Source organism: Oxyura jamaicensis, chromosome 8, assembly GCF_011077185.1.
Source record: "Oxyura jamaicensis isolate SHBP4307 breed ruddy duck chromosome 8, BPBGC_Ojam_1.0, whole genome shotgun sequence".
NCBI lineage: Eukaryota > Metazoa > Chordata > Aves > Anseriformes > Anatidae > Oxyura > Oxyura jamaicensis.
This window is the reverse complement of record NC_048900.1, coordinates 21140531-21154407: the sequence shown is the minus strand read 5'-3', so window position 1 is coordinate 21154407 and position 13877 is coordinate 21140531. Positions and strand designations below refer to the sequence as shown.

At 44.8% G+C, this 13877-nt stretch overlaps 1 protein-coding gene across 5 annotated transcripts in view; it reads right to left on the bottom strand.

The window, feature by feature from the left end:
* The window catches only part of ST3GAL3 (ST3 beta-galactoside alpha-2,3-sialyltransferase 3), a 170386-nt gene that overhangs the window by 153285 nt on the left and 3224 nt on the right, over window positions 1–13877 (bottom strand). For 4 of the 5 annotated variants that reach the window (XM_035333846.1, XM_035333844.1, XM_035333845.1 and 1 more), the window contains exon 2: window positions 13687–13831. In XM_035333846.1, the coding sequence (XP_035189737.1) occupies window positions 13687–13801 (115 nt within the window). In that variant the 5' untranslated portion in view covers window positions 13802–13831. Of the gene's footprint in view, window positions 1–10203; window positions 10378–13686; window positions 13832–13877 lie in introns of those variants that run through there. The other variant, XM_035333848.1, reaches the window with a different exon arrangement.

Here is a 13877-nt window from a genome sequence, read left to right as displayed (position 1 = left end):
ATTTGCAATCACTTCAGTAAAGATCAAGCTTGTGTTCAGCACTCCAAATATCTCCACGTTTGTTGTCATAGACCAGGCATGCCCCTCGTTAACAGCTGGCAGCAGTGAAGTAGTTCAGATGCAGCAGTGCCTGCCCACGGGGAACCAGCAATCACATGCAAGCCTCCCTTGCAACCATCATCCTCACACCAGTCCTTGATATCTGATTACACAGCAGTCTGTGATACCCATCCTCTTCCAAGTAGTTCTTTGTTATTCTGGGCTCACTAAATAGCTGCTTGTCAAGTACGCAAAGGCTAAATTACTAGTGGTGCACGAACAGCCACTGCCTTTCCTCCCTGACTTTTTCATCTGTTGAGCTCAGGAGCTTCAAAACAAAGCCCTGATTATCTCGGAATACCCCACTTCTCACACAGCCTTCGGGACTTCACTGCCTACATAGATCACGTCTGCAGGAAGACAAGCAGACATATGGAGAACATTCTCAAGGCCCATACCATCCTGCGTCCTTCAAGGGAAGGAAGTGACGGTGGCCACAAGTCGCAGCTCAGGAGGTCCAGACTGGGCTTTAGGAAGAACTTTTTCACCAGGAAGGTAGCGGGACATGGAACAGGTTGCCCAAGGAGGGTGTCTGCTGCCTGGTTTTCAGTTCCTCCCTCTGTTCCTACTCCCTGAACTGTGACTGCTTTTGGACTAAGGCTCTTCAGAAGCAAAAAGCCTTTTTGGTAGCAACACCATTTCCTGTGTTGTTACTGCACATTCGTATCATCTGTTCAGTGTTAAGTGCCCCTTCATTCATCTGGCATTTCTTCAGCAAGCTCCAATATAGGCACCACGCACCTCCTGTACAACAAATGCACAATTAAGTGGCATTTGAAGCAGAAGATGAAATACAAGAAAGTACATAGAGTGATTTAACAGACATGAAGCAGAAAAAAAGAGGGAGAAACAAAACAAAACACAAAATCTTCTAAAAAACAATGAGCCCTCTGTCTCAATGCATCACGCCTGGTCTCTGGGGAGGGCTACAGACAAACAAGGGATTGTGCAGATCATCAAATACCAGTATGCTAACACATGACCTATGAGGACAGACTGAGCGAAGGAGGCTTGTTTAGCCTGGAGAAAACAAAGCTTTGGGGAGACAAAAATCACAGCCCTCCAGCACCTGCAAGAAGGCTGTACAGGAAAACTGAGCCTGGTTCCCAAAGTGTTGTATGGTGGGACACGGAAGCAATACGCGTAAGTTGAAGCACGAGAAATTCATCCTGGATATATGGAAAAACCTGTTCACAATTGAGACAGCAAGGCATTGGAAAAGGCTGTACCAAAAGGCTGTGAGGTCTCCATCCTTTGAGGTTTTAAGAACCTGAGCAGATAAAGACCTGAGGAACCTGGTCCCAACCAGTAATCAAACCCATGCTGAGCAGGACTAGAGACCTCACGATGTTCCTTCCAGCCATGGTCATCATATAATTTGCAAAGTCTTACTCAGTTCTTGAAAGCACCAAAAATTTTTCAAAGGAGAAAAAAAAAATCAAATAGGAGAGTATATTGCAGTTCTATTTGGTAAAAGAGCTCTTTTACCACTAAAACTGCAGTGACAGTGGCTAAACAGACCCAGAAAAATATATGGATATAAACTTGGGAGAGAGAAAGTAAGAAGATTCAGTTTTAAACAACAGAATTAACATAGAGACAGAGATTCTGCTCCAGAAATACAGTGCCCTTAGCTCAGTGAAAACAAATCAAGAAGGCACCAATTGATTGGCCACCCCAAATTACCTTTCATTTACTTCTCATAATCAACCCAAGTCAAAAAACAGAGTATTATTAAACTTTTTTTTTTTTGCATTTCAAAACAAGGTTATAAGAAAGTAACAGAGAAAATAAATCTCCAGAGTTAGTGTGATTTGGATATTTCCCACTTGTAACTTATTTCCCCAGCGCAATTCCAAATTTAACCCTGCTTTGCTAGAATAAACCTACTTCTACCTTCAAACAGATCTCACATCCATAGTTACCACATATGACTACTGCATTTTCTACCAGGATTTAAGCATTGACCACACTATGTCTTCATACTCACATTTTTTTTTTTTTTTTTTTTTTTTTACTAACACTCACTGCTATCCATTTAGGTCAATTTTACCAAAAGCTAATAGGAAAATTAAATTATTTCACCATCTTCTTTACTCACTTATGCTTTTAACTAGACTTAAGGAGTGCTTTTCCACGCACAATTAGATTGTGAAGCTCAATACCATGGGAAGACGGTGCCAGAAGCTTATATCCAGGTTTGAAAAGGTATTTCTCCTCAACTAGCAGAAGTCCTTTAAATTAAACTAGTTATTCTGAAAGTAACTGAAGTAACAAAGCATGGTTTCCTAAGAACTTCAGATTTGTCTGGATTTCCCTCCCTCTGCAACAACATAAGCAAGGTGCCCCACAACCTTGCATCCCTGCATGATGTCCCCTTACTCTCCCCAGATTCTTTGGGGAAATGCACAATAATTTCAACTGATTTTTAAAAAATAAAAAGATAAAAATCCAATTATTAGCATGAAGCTGAAAAATACCTTCTGAATAGGAGCAGCAGGAGGCAAAAACAAAAACCCGTTACAAGATGGGACTTGATCGGATTATGAAAATGGATACTGGCAACTGGATACGACAAATAGCCAAGTTCCTGCCAAATGAAGTTACTCTAAAAGCAAATGACTCTGGAGAAGGGTTTTTTGACTTAGTGTTTACTGAAGCTCACCCAGGGAATGGCAGGTGCCACTCTGTAACTGCACAAGAAAGAGGAACGCTGTGATTTCATTATTATTATTATTATTTTGGAAGTACGATTGACCCAGCACGCAAGAGCTTCGGGCACTGCAGAGCCCCGGGGAGGGGTCAGCAGCAGACATCTGCCGCCCTCCAGTGGTACCTGCAATAACCGCACGCCTCGGTGCACTGCTGCCTGCTCAGCCGGCTGCCGGCAAGGTTAGAGCGAACGGATGGCCTTAAGCACTTCAGCCTGCCTGGTACGGATCAAATCCAACATCTCCAAAAAGCTGGAGTGGGAGGGAAAGGAAGGCTTCTGTATTTTCACACTGGATCAGTTTCCTGTTCGGATCCATTATACGAACAAGTTTCCCAGCGTATCTGAACGCTTGCCAGCAGAGAGGGAGCTGCTTAGCCATGGGCTCAGCAGAAACTTTTCCATTACAGCACGTCCCAAATTCAATTCACGTTACCTCTGCTATCGTGTTATTTAGTCTTTGCAAAGATTAAAGCATCTAACAAAAAAAGTAATCAGAGGACAAAGCAAAAAACTTAATTCCTCAGGAAAAAAATAATAAATCACAGTACCACGTGCTACTTCCACTGAAGTGAGACACAATGTGCCTTTTTAAAAATCCCAGCTTATGGGAACAGACAAGTATAGGTCATGGGGAAAAGACCTGTTCACGCAGGAAGAGGTGACAGGGCTACTGCAGTTCCTGGTGCATCATCCGGAGCTCTCAGGGAGAGATCTGACAGCAGGTCTGACAGCAGATCCCACAAGCCTCTTGAACAATTTCCCACGAGCACGAACAACTCTGGGATCCCCCCAGCTGCCTGTTCCAGAGCACAAGCAGTAAAGCTGACTGCAGGCTAAATGCTCGGACAGCTTTTGTCCAGCTCTGACAGCCAAGCAACTGCAACGCATTAAGCAGCCTATCGTACAGATATTCCAAACTTCCCTTAAGCAGGTCCTCAAGAAGAGCCCATTATGAGATTAGTTAACATCATGAACCAGGACAAGGATGAAGAAAGCTTCTTATGGGGTAATTCCACTGCTGCAAAGGCACAAACAAACGCAGGACTGCTGAGCGAGGCGTGTTTATACTAAAGCAGCATTATGTCAAACACAGCGATTAATACACAACACCTGAGAGGGGCTTTTTAACCTTTTGGCTACACCACTAATCTTATATAAAATCAGCGCAAAGTAGCCCAAAGTTAAGCAATTATATTCAAGTGTGCAGGAAAGAAAATAAAATACCTCAGTTCTTTTTTATGCTACAACTATAAAAGTTACTGGAAGAGAGTGAAATACCTGGCATTATACAACAGCAGATTTCTCTAGTCCTTCATCCATCCTTTGAAGCAGGAAATGCAACTTGCATAGGAGAACATATCATAAAGAATACATAGCTCTGGTTTATGAGCTATTTTTGATTCTTGATTTAAAAAAAAGGAAAAAGTTTTAATAACTACATCAAGAAACTTAAAGCATTCAAAGGTCAGGATGCAGCAGCCTGAAGGCAGCCTCTTTGACTAGAGAGCATGCCACTATGTACAGGAGCACAAACTATTTATCAGATCCAAGACATCATAATTATAACACTAACTTAGTAAGAAACAGCAAGTGCAGCAAGCAGAAGTACTATAACATTGTATTGTGCAGAACCTTTCATATTTTCCTAATGTAAATATGGCCTATTTTTCAATAGGCAAGCCTCTCAGAAGTTTAGAAATATTCACACTACATCCTTCAATATGAAACACATTTAGAAAATTCAATCAGAATTAACTTTTTTTTTTTAAGAACTAGAATTCATTTCACAGTCTTTACACTGCATTAGCTCAGTCTTCTGCTTCTAATAAAGTACTGGACCCAAACACAAAAGGACCAATATAGAGAGAGAGAAACGTTGTAATGAGTCTCATTTAATAATACTAAAAGCCTTCCCAACGCTCAAATAAGGCACTTCTAAGCAGAGATTACAGCAACAGTGGTAACAAAAATGCAGAATTACTAATTTCCGAGCAGCATAATGGAGAACCGCCTATGCTCTATTTAGAACGTGACAGAATTGTGTGGGGCAAGTCTCAAAAGGCAAAAAAGTCTCAGCAACTAAATTCACAGTAATTAGATTTCTAATTTTACCCAGAGCATTAGTGACTGCTACGGTTAAAACTGCCTGAACTGTTCCATTATTCCCCACTTTTCAAAAGCTCTCATTTTCATCCTTTGAGCACAAATTCTAGAAGTTTAGCATGTGCCTGAACATTCTTTAAAAAAAAAAAAAAAAAAAAAAGTTTAAACAGAAGAAAATAGAGTTCTGTGCCTGAGTATGAAGAGCAAAATTAAACTTTTCCACTAGAAAAAATAAAAGAAAACACCAACCTACCTTCAAAAAGAAAAACGCAGTTGTGGTATTTATGCAGCTAGAAAGCATGAAGTGCTGTGCCTTTGATGTGGTGAATCTGAAGGCTGAAAACCCCAAACCAGCATTCACAACTGTTCAGGCACTTTCACAGAAGCATCTCAGGCAAGTTCCATGAGCAACTAACACCAGCCTCATCATCCCCTAATTACAGCACCTACATCAAGCCACCAGCACTGCCCATGGAAGCCATCACCTCGCCAGCTTTGTTACTGACACTACACTTTTAAACAGTGCTGTGTTTGTACAAATAGGAGCAGATAATCTCTGCCCCAAGCAAGCAACTTCAGCATATTACTGTTCTCTCAATCTAGCAGACGCAGAATGCATTAATACAGGAAAAGAAGCCTCCTTTGGCCAACTGGACGCTGGATGGAGAGCCTGGAGACCTTTATTCTATTCATAGCTCTGCCCTTGAGCTGCTGTGTGACACGGAATAATTTTACTTTCCTGTGCCTCCGCTTCCTCTGCCTTCCTGAGTGAGGTCTATTTAAGCTACCACCCTTCATCCTAAGAAATGTGTCTCAGTGCATTTTTTTGATTAGGATCTCTAGACACAATCGCAACTGAACAGCGATACTTACGTAGCACTACCGCTGTTATGACTAATTTCTGACAAAAATAAAAAAGATTTAATTGTACATATAAATTATTAAACTTGTCAACATTTATTTAGAGTAAGCCTTAGTGTGTGGGAAGCCCTCAGCTACTCCTGAGGTAGAAGACAGCCATCTCAGGTTCCAACATCTACTCGGGATATGCACGCAGAGCACAAATTACTTGCTGCTTGCTGCGTGGGTACACAGCTGCACTCCTCGGGAAGTGCAGAGGCATGCGACTCACAGAGCTGCACCTCGCGACCCAGCCGTACTGTCCTTGCAAGTCATCACCAGGCTTGGCTGGTGCCTTCCCTCAGCCTGGCACTGGGATGTAAATTCTGTTTCCAGCAGAAAAATGAGCTCTGGCAGCAACAAAAGCACCAAGTAGCTTGGCAGAAGACAACAATCTAGGAAAAATCTCTTCTCCAAAACATGCCTAAGACATGGTCAGAATCTGTACTAAGGCCATGGCCAGACCGCAGCAGAAACAGTTGTCCAGCTCGAGACAAAGCACAACCGGCCTCCTTTTGCCAGACGTTATCATCCCAACAACACCAGCAGAACTGATGTGAACATGAAAGATGCCCAAGGCCAGCAGACCTGTATTAAGGCCAGCAGAAAAAGTCCTTGATCTATTCATCAATACGAGTGATCTGTTCATCAATATCCACCAAAATCAAACGAGTGCTGGGGGGGAGCATCCATTAAGGCCAGTAATACTGGAAGGCACAACAGCCACTGCTGAGTCAGCTACAGGGCAGAGGTACAGCCTTCGTGTGCCAAGGGGACACACGGTGACAGGATGGAGGCAAGGCAGAGAATTGCTCACCAACCCCCAACAGTACAATATGGGGAGGAACCGCACGGCAGCTGAGTGAGGGAAGCCTGGGGAGAGGGGAGACACAAAGGCACGAACAAGGGACTCAAAAAGTGACAAGCCTGCCACCATACAGAGAAGCTGGAGCACCTGACTGCTTTAGGATGTAAAACTATCCTAGCGTAGGAGGATGGAGAAGTACTTATTCCTGCACCTCGCTTGCATACTTTGCTGGGAAGTCAACACTGGCTCATAACTAAAGCAGTAACTCGGGTTGAAAAAGCTATAGAAAGGAGACAGAGCAAGTGCAAGCACCACGATACAGCTGCTCCTCGATCCAGAGGTGCTCATGGCGCTCTGCTCTTCTGCCGCCAGCAACCTGCCCCTGGATCTAAGCCTCGGGAGTGTGCAGGGAGCTCTCCTCCTGCAGAGAAATGTTTGCTCCTGCCCTCAAGGGCTCCATCAAGCACCATTTCCCATTGCCCTGGCAGAGTTTTGCCCTGCACAGTTAAAGTTACTGCAGCACTAGAACTTCCCAGAGGGACAGCACGCTCCCTGGAGCAGCGTGGTTGTAAAGGATCAGAGAAAGATGAGGCACATATCCACCTAAATTCTTCAACCTACCTTGAGAAGCACTGCTTGAATTTTTTGCATTTTGTTTCTAACTTTCACAGACCTCCAGAGCCACTGCCCGTGAGCAGACGGCGCCTTGTGTGCCAGCAGCAGAGGGGCAGCAGCTGTGGGTGTGCAGGGCATCGAGCACAGAGGGCATGAGGCACCAGGAGCGCCCGCATCCACCTCCAGCCACAACCACCGCTGTGGAAGACCCTGCCATGACCTGAGCTCCAGGAATTTAGGCTTAGCCACGCTCCCTATTCTGGCAGGTTCCCCGGGAGCACAAAGTAAATTGAACAGCGATAACAATTTCTGGGCACCAAACCTATTTTTCAGCGTTCTGCACAGATAAGAGATCTGCCCACCACAGCTGGCACTCTGAAGTTTCTACTTTCAAGCTCAGTACAAGCAAAACATTTCAGCCCAACAGAAGAATTCTTTGAAAAATTAGGGTATTTTACTAGGTAACTGACGTTTTAACATTTTTTTTTTTAACATCTTTATGTCTAATAATCACCGCTGCCCTGGTAAGTTGCTTCCTATTTTGAACCCTTACCCTTATTTCAAAAGGGTATCACTGTGATACTCATATCTCTAAAGCACTGGAAAAGCAGCAAGAAGGTGCCTTAAATTTGTTGCTGGATCTGTTTTATTTGTTGCTGGGTTCATTTTATAAGACCTTTCCAACCATTTGTTATCAGTTTTGGTACAATAAGTACAGCATTAATATGGACTACAGAAGAGCTGAGTCAATAAACCGACTGTGCAGTTCCCAGTAACTGTGAACTCCTCATAACTCTGTGTCCAGTCTCTTCCCCTGTAAATAAAAGTTTTTAAAAAAGCAACTGTTTCAGGAAGCCCATGCTGCTGCAAAATACTGCCCAAAACAGTTCTCAACAGCAACTAATGCCCACAAGGTTAACATCTATCAGGCTTTTCAGCCTGAGGAGGAGCAGCAGCAGCAGCAACAAAGTCCACCGTAAAGAACAAACACCCCCCCCAAGGCTATGGCCACAGACAGCTGCAGAGCAACTGAAATAAACGGTCAGCATCACCATTTGTTTGTCACCCCCACCAACAGGGACACAGGTGCCTCGGAATCCCAGAGCAGCAAGTGATGTAAATGATGTGCTCCCTCATCCACCTAACCATAAATCCAGCCAGCTGAGCTCCGGCCACTTTCATCAGAGATTTACGCTCGCAATGCCAAGTTGAGCTGGCCCTGAGATGTTATTTTTGCAGGAGCACTCCTGCTCTTCTTTCTGCTGGCAAAGGCGAATAGGACAGTAACTCCCAGACAGAGGTCTGAACATGAAGGCAGTGCATGTTTTTCCCCCCAAAGGGGATGAGTTTGCCTCCATAGCCCGGCTGCTCACTGGTGCTGAATGTTTTTTAGCTGGTTGTCATTAAAGAATGGAATGGAAAGAAGTCAGATGTCAGGGTAAGCAAGATCCCCTCTCTTACAATAGAAGAAGTGACAACGCCAGTAACTCAAGCTACAACTGCTATAACCCTGCCACATACCATCACACACGGCAAGGCTTTAACCACACGAGAAAGGGCACGCACGTTGCAAACCCTTGTAAAAACATCAGTTTCTTCAACACATTTTTAGTCCATAGCACAAGAATTTACAAAAATACCATTTCATTTTGAAGGAGAGAAACCATACGCGAGAGGTACAAGTTTGATTGCTCTTTATTAATTTAGCCTTATTTGCTGTGAGACTGGTCTCCATGGAAATGCAAGCAGACGAAAAACCTGCAACCAGAAGTGAGTCAGTTTTGCCTGTTTATGTCTCCTCAGTTCCCATAGAAACAGATATTAAAAAAAAAAAGGAAGAAAAAGGATAAAGGTCCTGAAATACCTTCAGAAAAATCTCTTCCCAGAGCTTTATCTCTTTGGCTGCCTTTCCAGAATTAGAGTTGAAAATAACCCTGAGCAACAGATGACAGAGTAGTGACTTGATTTTGTTATGGAGACATCAACAGAAAATACCTGGGGATGTTTCAGAAGCCACATTCAAACTGAGAGCTCAAAATCTATAGTTACAAGTTGTATTAACTTGGATTTTGGCAGAAGTACCTGAAGTAGAGTGTATATTTTCAAATTAATTCAATGCTAATGTAGATACAAATACAATAGAGAATAGCAAAATACGGTCACACTGTCCTTGTCCAAGCGTATTTCAATACTTGGAGAGGCAAAAAAAAAAAAATGCTGCATTGGGGGGATGAGCCCAATATTTCCATAGCCAGAACATTTTAATGGAATCCTTCCTTCCTTACAACATACTCGTTTTTGCAAAATCAGCTATACACGTACCAGGTTAAGTAACAAACATCAGTATTTAATTTTAATGTGACCATGTTCCACCCTTCACAGCTCTGGGTTTAAAAAGCATTCCTCCAAGAAGATCAAGGAAACGCTGAGGCACCGTCAGCAAGGCTCCATCTCCATCCCACTGTCCAGAGATGCCGGGGCACCTTCCCATGTGCCGTCTCCTTCACAGTAGCACAGATACCATCTCCCTCCTCCTTGGAGCCAAATGTACCGAGGAATTGGAAAGGACAGGAGAGAGAGCTGTTAGGAAAGAGGCTGTGGTGCATGCCTCGGCCCTTCAAAGCCTGCCGCTATCACTATCATTATTAGTTAAGAAATCCCCGGCAACTCACTGTACGTAAACAGAGCTACGATTACCTGCTGCTGTGAGGTCCTTCACGTACGTGCAGGACAGCTAACCCTGACACCAAACTTATTTCCTTGCTTATCTCCCACCTCACATCATCAATTCTGCACGCTCAGCATGCCGCAGTGCAACCCAGCATGCGGAATCAGAAGGACTGCCTGTCCGCAGAGAACTTGCGGGAAGGGGTTTTCCTCTTACAACTACTACCAGAGACCAAAGCTGCATTATGGAAATCAGGAAAAGAGAAAAGAGAAATAAAATGGAAGAAGGAAAGCTTACCTCAATCCTAAACACTGCTCGCACAGTCCCAGCGATGGCCAGAACTCGCAGCCCTCCAGCACTCGCAGTGTTACACGCCTCTTTGTGCGCCAAACTGCTGCTCTGAGAGCTGGCAGCATCAACACACATGAAAAAGGCAAGGCTCAGGGAAAAACAGCCCATCGCCACACTCAGGACAAGGATAAGAGAGGGGTCATAGCCGCTGGCAGTTTGTCTTGAATGGAAGAAGCAGCTGAGCCTAATTCAATCTTAATTAGCTCACATTAGCCAAATTCAGTCTATTCCTGTCACAGGAAAGATAAGCCTGAGAGAATTAATTCATTTCAATTCCCCGTTGTGTTTTGGCACGGTGTAGAGTCACTCAGTAAGGAGAATGATCTCCCAAAACTCACAAAGGCACCACTCAAAGAGGGCAGATGTAAAGTTAGGCAGAGATGGTAAGAGAACCGCTGATGTGCATCTTTCGGGCTGTTCACAAGTGTAGCTCCCTTCTTGCAGGTGGCAGAAGTGGCAATAAATGACATACTTCAACTCCTCGCTTACTGTAGCAGCTGAACATGCATGCATTCACATCTCGGTGTGACCAGAGTCCTCATGTCCAAATAAACCCCTAGCAGCCACGTACGGGCATTTTCTTACACTTTAAGTGAACAAATCACTTGAGCACCAGTAAGCAGGTGAAGTACTTTTCACCATACTCTATGACAACTTTGATTCCTGTCCGGTGTTAAATACAGGTGTCAAGTTCTCTAAAAGCAGTCTCTAAAGAGATTACGAGGGTGTCAGATACCAGGATCAGCTTGCTTTCATGCCTCCGCTGGCACAAAGAACGGATTAGAGAGAAGACGTATGTGACCACTGACATCAAACTAAGTCACCGGTCACGTGAAAAAAAGGAAATAATTGAATGAAAAAGTGACACGCATAAAATCAATACTCTCGGATTATTAAACACCCAGGAATTAACAAAGCAAACTTCGTTTTGCCCTTTTGGAATTGAGCATTGTATCAGTCACGAAGAAATTTACAAGGTCACAGATTGAATACCTACAAAACAAAAGCACACGCAGCTATCAAGCACCATCTGCCTTGCGTACTGATGAGGCCCGGCTCCCTTTGGATAAAAGGAAATATAATTGCAGCTTTATACGTCATATCACGTTACAGGTGCTCAAGGAGGCCTAATCACGGTTAAATGAGCAACCTCAATTCTGTTATTTGTTAACTCCCAAATGCTTATTTATAGAAGCTTAACGTTAACTCCTCATCTCGAGTTTCCCAACATAGGATTTTAAACTTGTATTTCAAGTCTGCATAGGTTCCTCGTGTATAAAATTACATGACAAACAAAACCTTTTTCGTACAAACAGAACTCTAACGATCAACTGACAACCGCTACCACCTTCACTGCTTTCAAAAGCAACCGTATAAAAATTGTCCCTCCTACGTCTGACTGCTGCTTACGCTAAACGTGCAAGGAGCTTCATGTGATATTTAAGACAATCCATGAAAGCCTCTGGAAGAAAAGGAACGATGGTAGAGTGCACACCAACTGGGACAACTGACAAAGATCGATAAGCTAAAGCTTAAAGCTGGCATCACTGCTCTGTACCTGTTGAAGGAGCTTAATGCAAGCACTGCAGTTTCCAGGACTAAATGAAGAACACATTTAAAACAGAAGATTAAAATAAAAAGTAGACATACACCTAAGAAAAAGACGGTGACATCACCTCCTGTCAGAACACCCTGGGTACCTGGAAGCCGCCAGGACACCCAACACAAACTATTCTAACTTAAGTCATCTTTTCCGATAGAATCATTCGATTTCTGGAAATCCACCTCTGCCTACACCTTCGCTGTACAACCACAAAATGACCACAAAACCCCCAAGAAACTGACAGGCCCTAAAACAAGAAGTCAAACACAAAACCAGAGCCACAAAATCCAGAGGCAGAACCTGAAGAAGTTTAGAGGCTACTCCAGCGTCCTGGTACATGGCACAAAGACAAGGTTCCTCCTCCGCATTTAACAAAGTTCACACACAGGTTACAGCCTGAAGGGGTTTGCTGTGCACATGGGTTTTTGTTTGGCTTGGTTGGGGTTTTGTTTGGTTTTCGCTTTTTTTGTTTGTTTGGCTGCAGGAAATCTCAACACAATTTCTGACGCAATGAAAGAAGCAAAGGATGGCACGTACTGCAATCTGGCCATATAACATGACAAAGCTGTTCTTTGAACTTCATTCCGCACTTATTTCCGCACTTATTGGGAAGGATTTTGTACGCATCATTGACAAAAGTGCTAGCTTTCAGAAGGTCACCATCAAGATTTTGACTCTCTCCCTGAAGCACAAACCTGAACAAAAAACTCAGTCCAGAAAGACGCTACGCGTCTCCTTGTAGAAATTCAGTCTTGTGATATCTGTTCTAGCACACGTCACCTTAGCAGTCCTGTCAAATTCACTGCATCAGTGCAAACAGCATCTCCAAGCCACCATCTGTCATCACACACAACTTCTCAGAGCGCGTAACAACACATGCGGAACGTGCAGGGGTAGAAAAATATCATCAAGCTTATTAGGCATTGCAGCAGGAGCCTCCAGCAGCATGCCCAGAAACGCAAAACAGGGAAGGAAAACTGGACTGGTGGCTGCTGTTGGACACGAAACCAATCCTTCTGGATCAGAGTTTCTCAGCCGCTGATCCAGAGCATCGGCTGGCTGCGAGACATCTGAGACAACGCGCGGAGCAGCTGCAGAGAAGGCTGGCTCACGTTTTGGGCAGGAAGGGGAGAAGAGGGAATTGTTTTCTTGTTTTTGTATTTTCAAAAAATGATTCTCACATGCAAGCAATTGGCACGAGCAGAACTAAAAGCACTAACTGAGCAATCAAAGCTCAGCCTAATTTCTACCTCATGGCAACTAAACCCTCCCGCGGCATTACCGCGCGGGACAATCCTCAGATGGTATCCGGTGAGGTCAGATGTCTCTTTGGGCTCCAGAGGGTCGGGAGACACTGCTTTGGATGACAGACAGCTGGCAGATAGTAGCGTGGAGGATGGATGGAAGATGAGGGTTTCTGAAGGGCACAGTAAGATGGTGAGAGAGCCACAAAGACGTGATCAGGGGAAGCAATCAAAACCCACCGGAGGAGAGAATCCTTATCTTTTGTTTTAGGGAAAGGCAAAGGGGGAGAGAAGGCTTCAAGGAAGGAAAGCCTTGGCATGCGACCTCTTTGTCTTGAGGATGAGGAATGACAAGCTCAAGGGGAATGTTCTACTGGGGACTGGAGCCCCTACCAGAGGTTTACAGAGCGTGAGCCCCATTTCACACCCGGCAGTACAAGCGGAGCCCCGCAGCGCTCTGGGTGACCCCGGGGCAGGAGGCGCAGCAGGGGAGCAGCACCCGCGGGGCTCAGCCTCGCCCTGCGGCACCGCCGGGCCGGGCCCCCCCGCGCACGGCGGGCACCGTGCACCCCCGGCACTTACTGGAGTCCTCCCAGCGCAGGAGGTGCAGCTTCCAGGCGGAGTAGTAGAGGAAGCCGAGCACGAGGAAGAGGCAGAGCGCCAGCAGCACGTTCCGCACCAGCACCAGCACTCCCATCCTGGCGTCACGGCCGCCCTCCTACGCCACCTGAGGGACCGAACGGCAGCGTCAGCGGGGCACCGACCCGGACCCG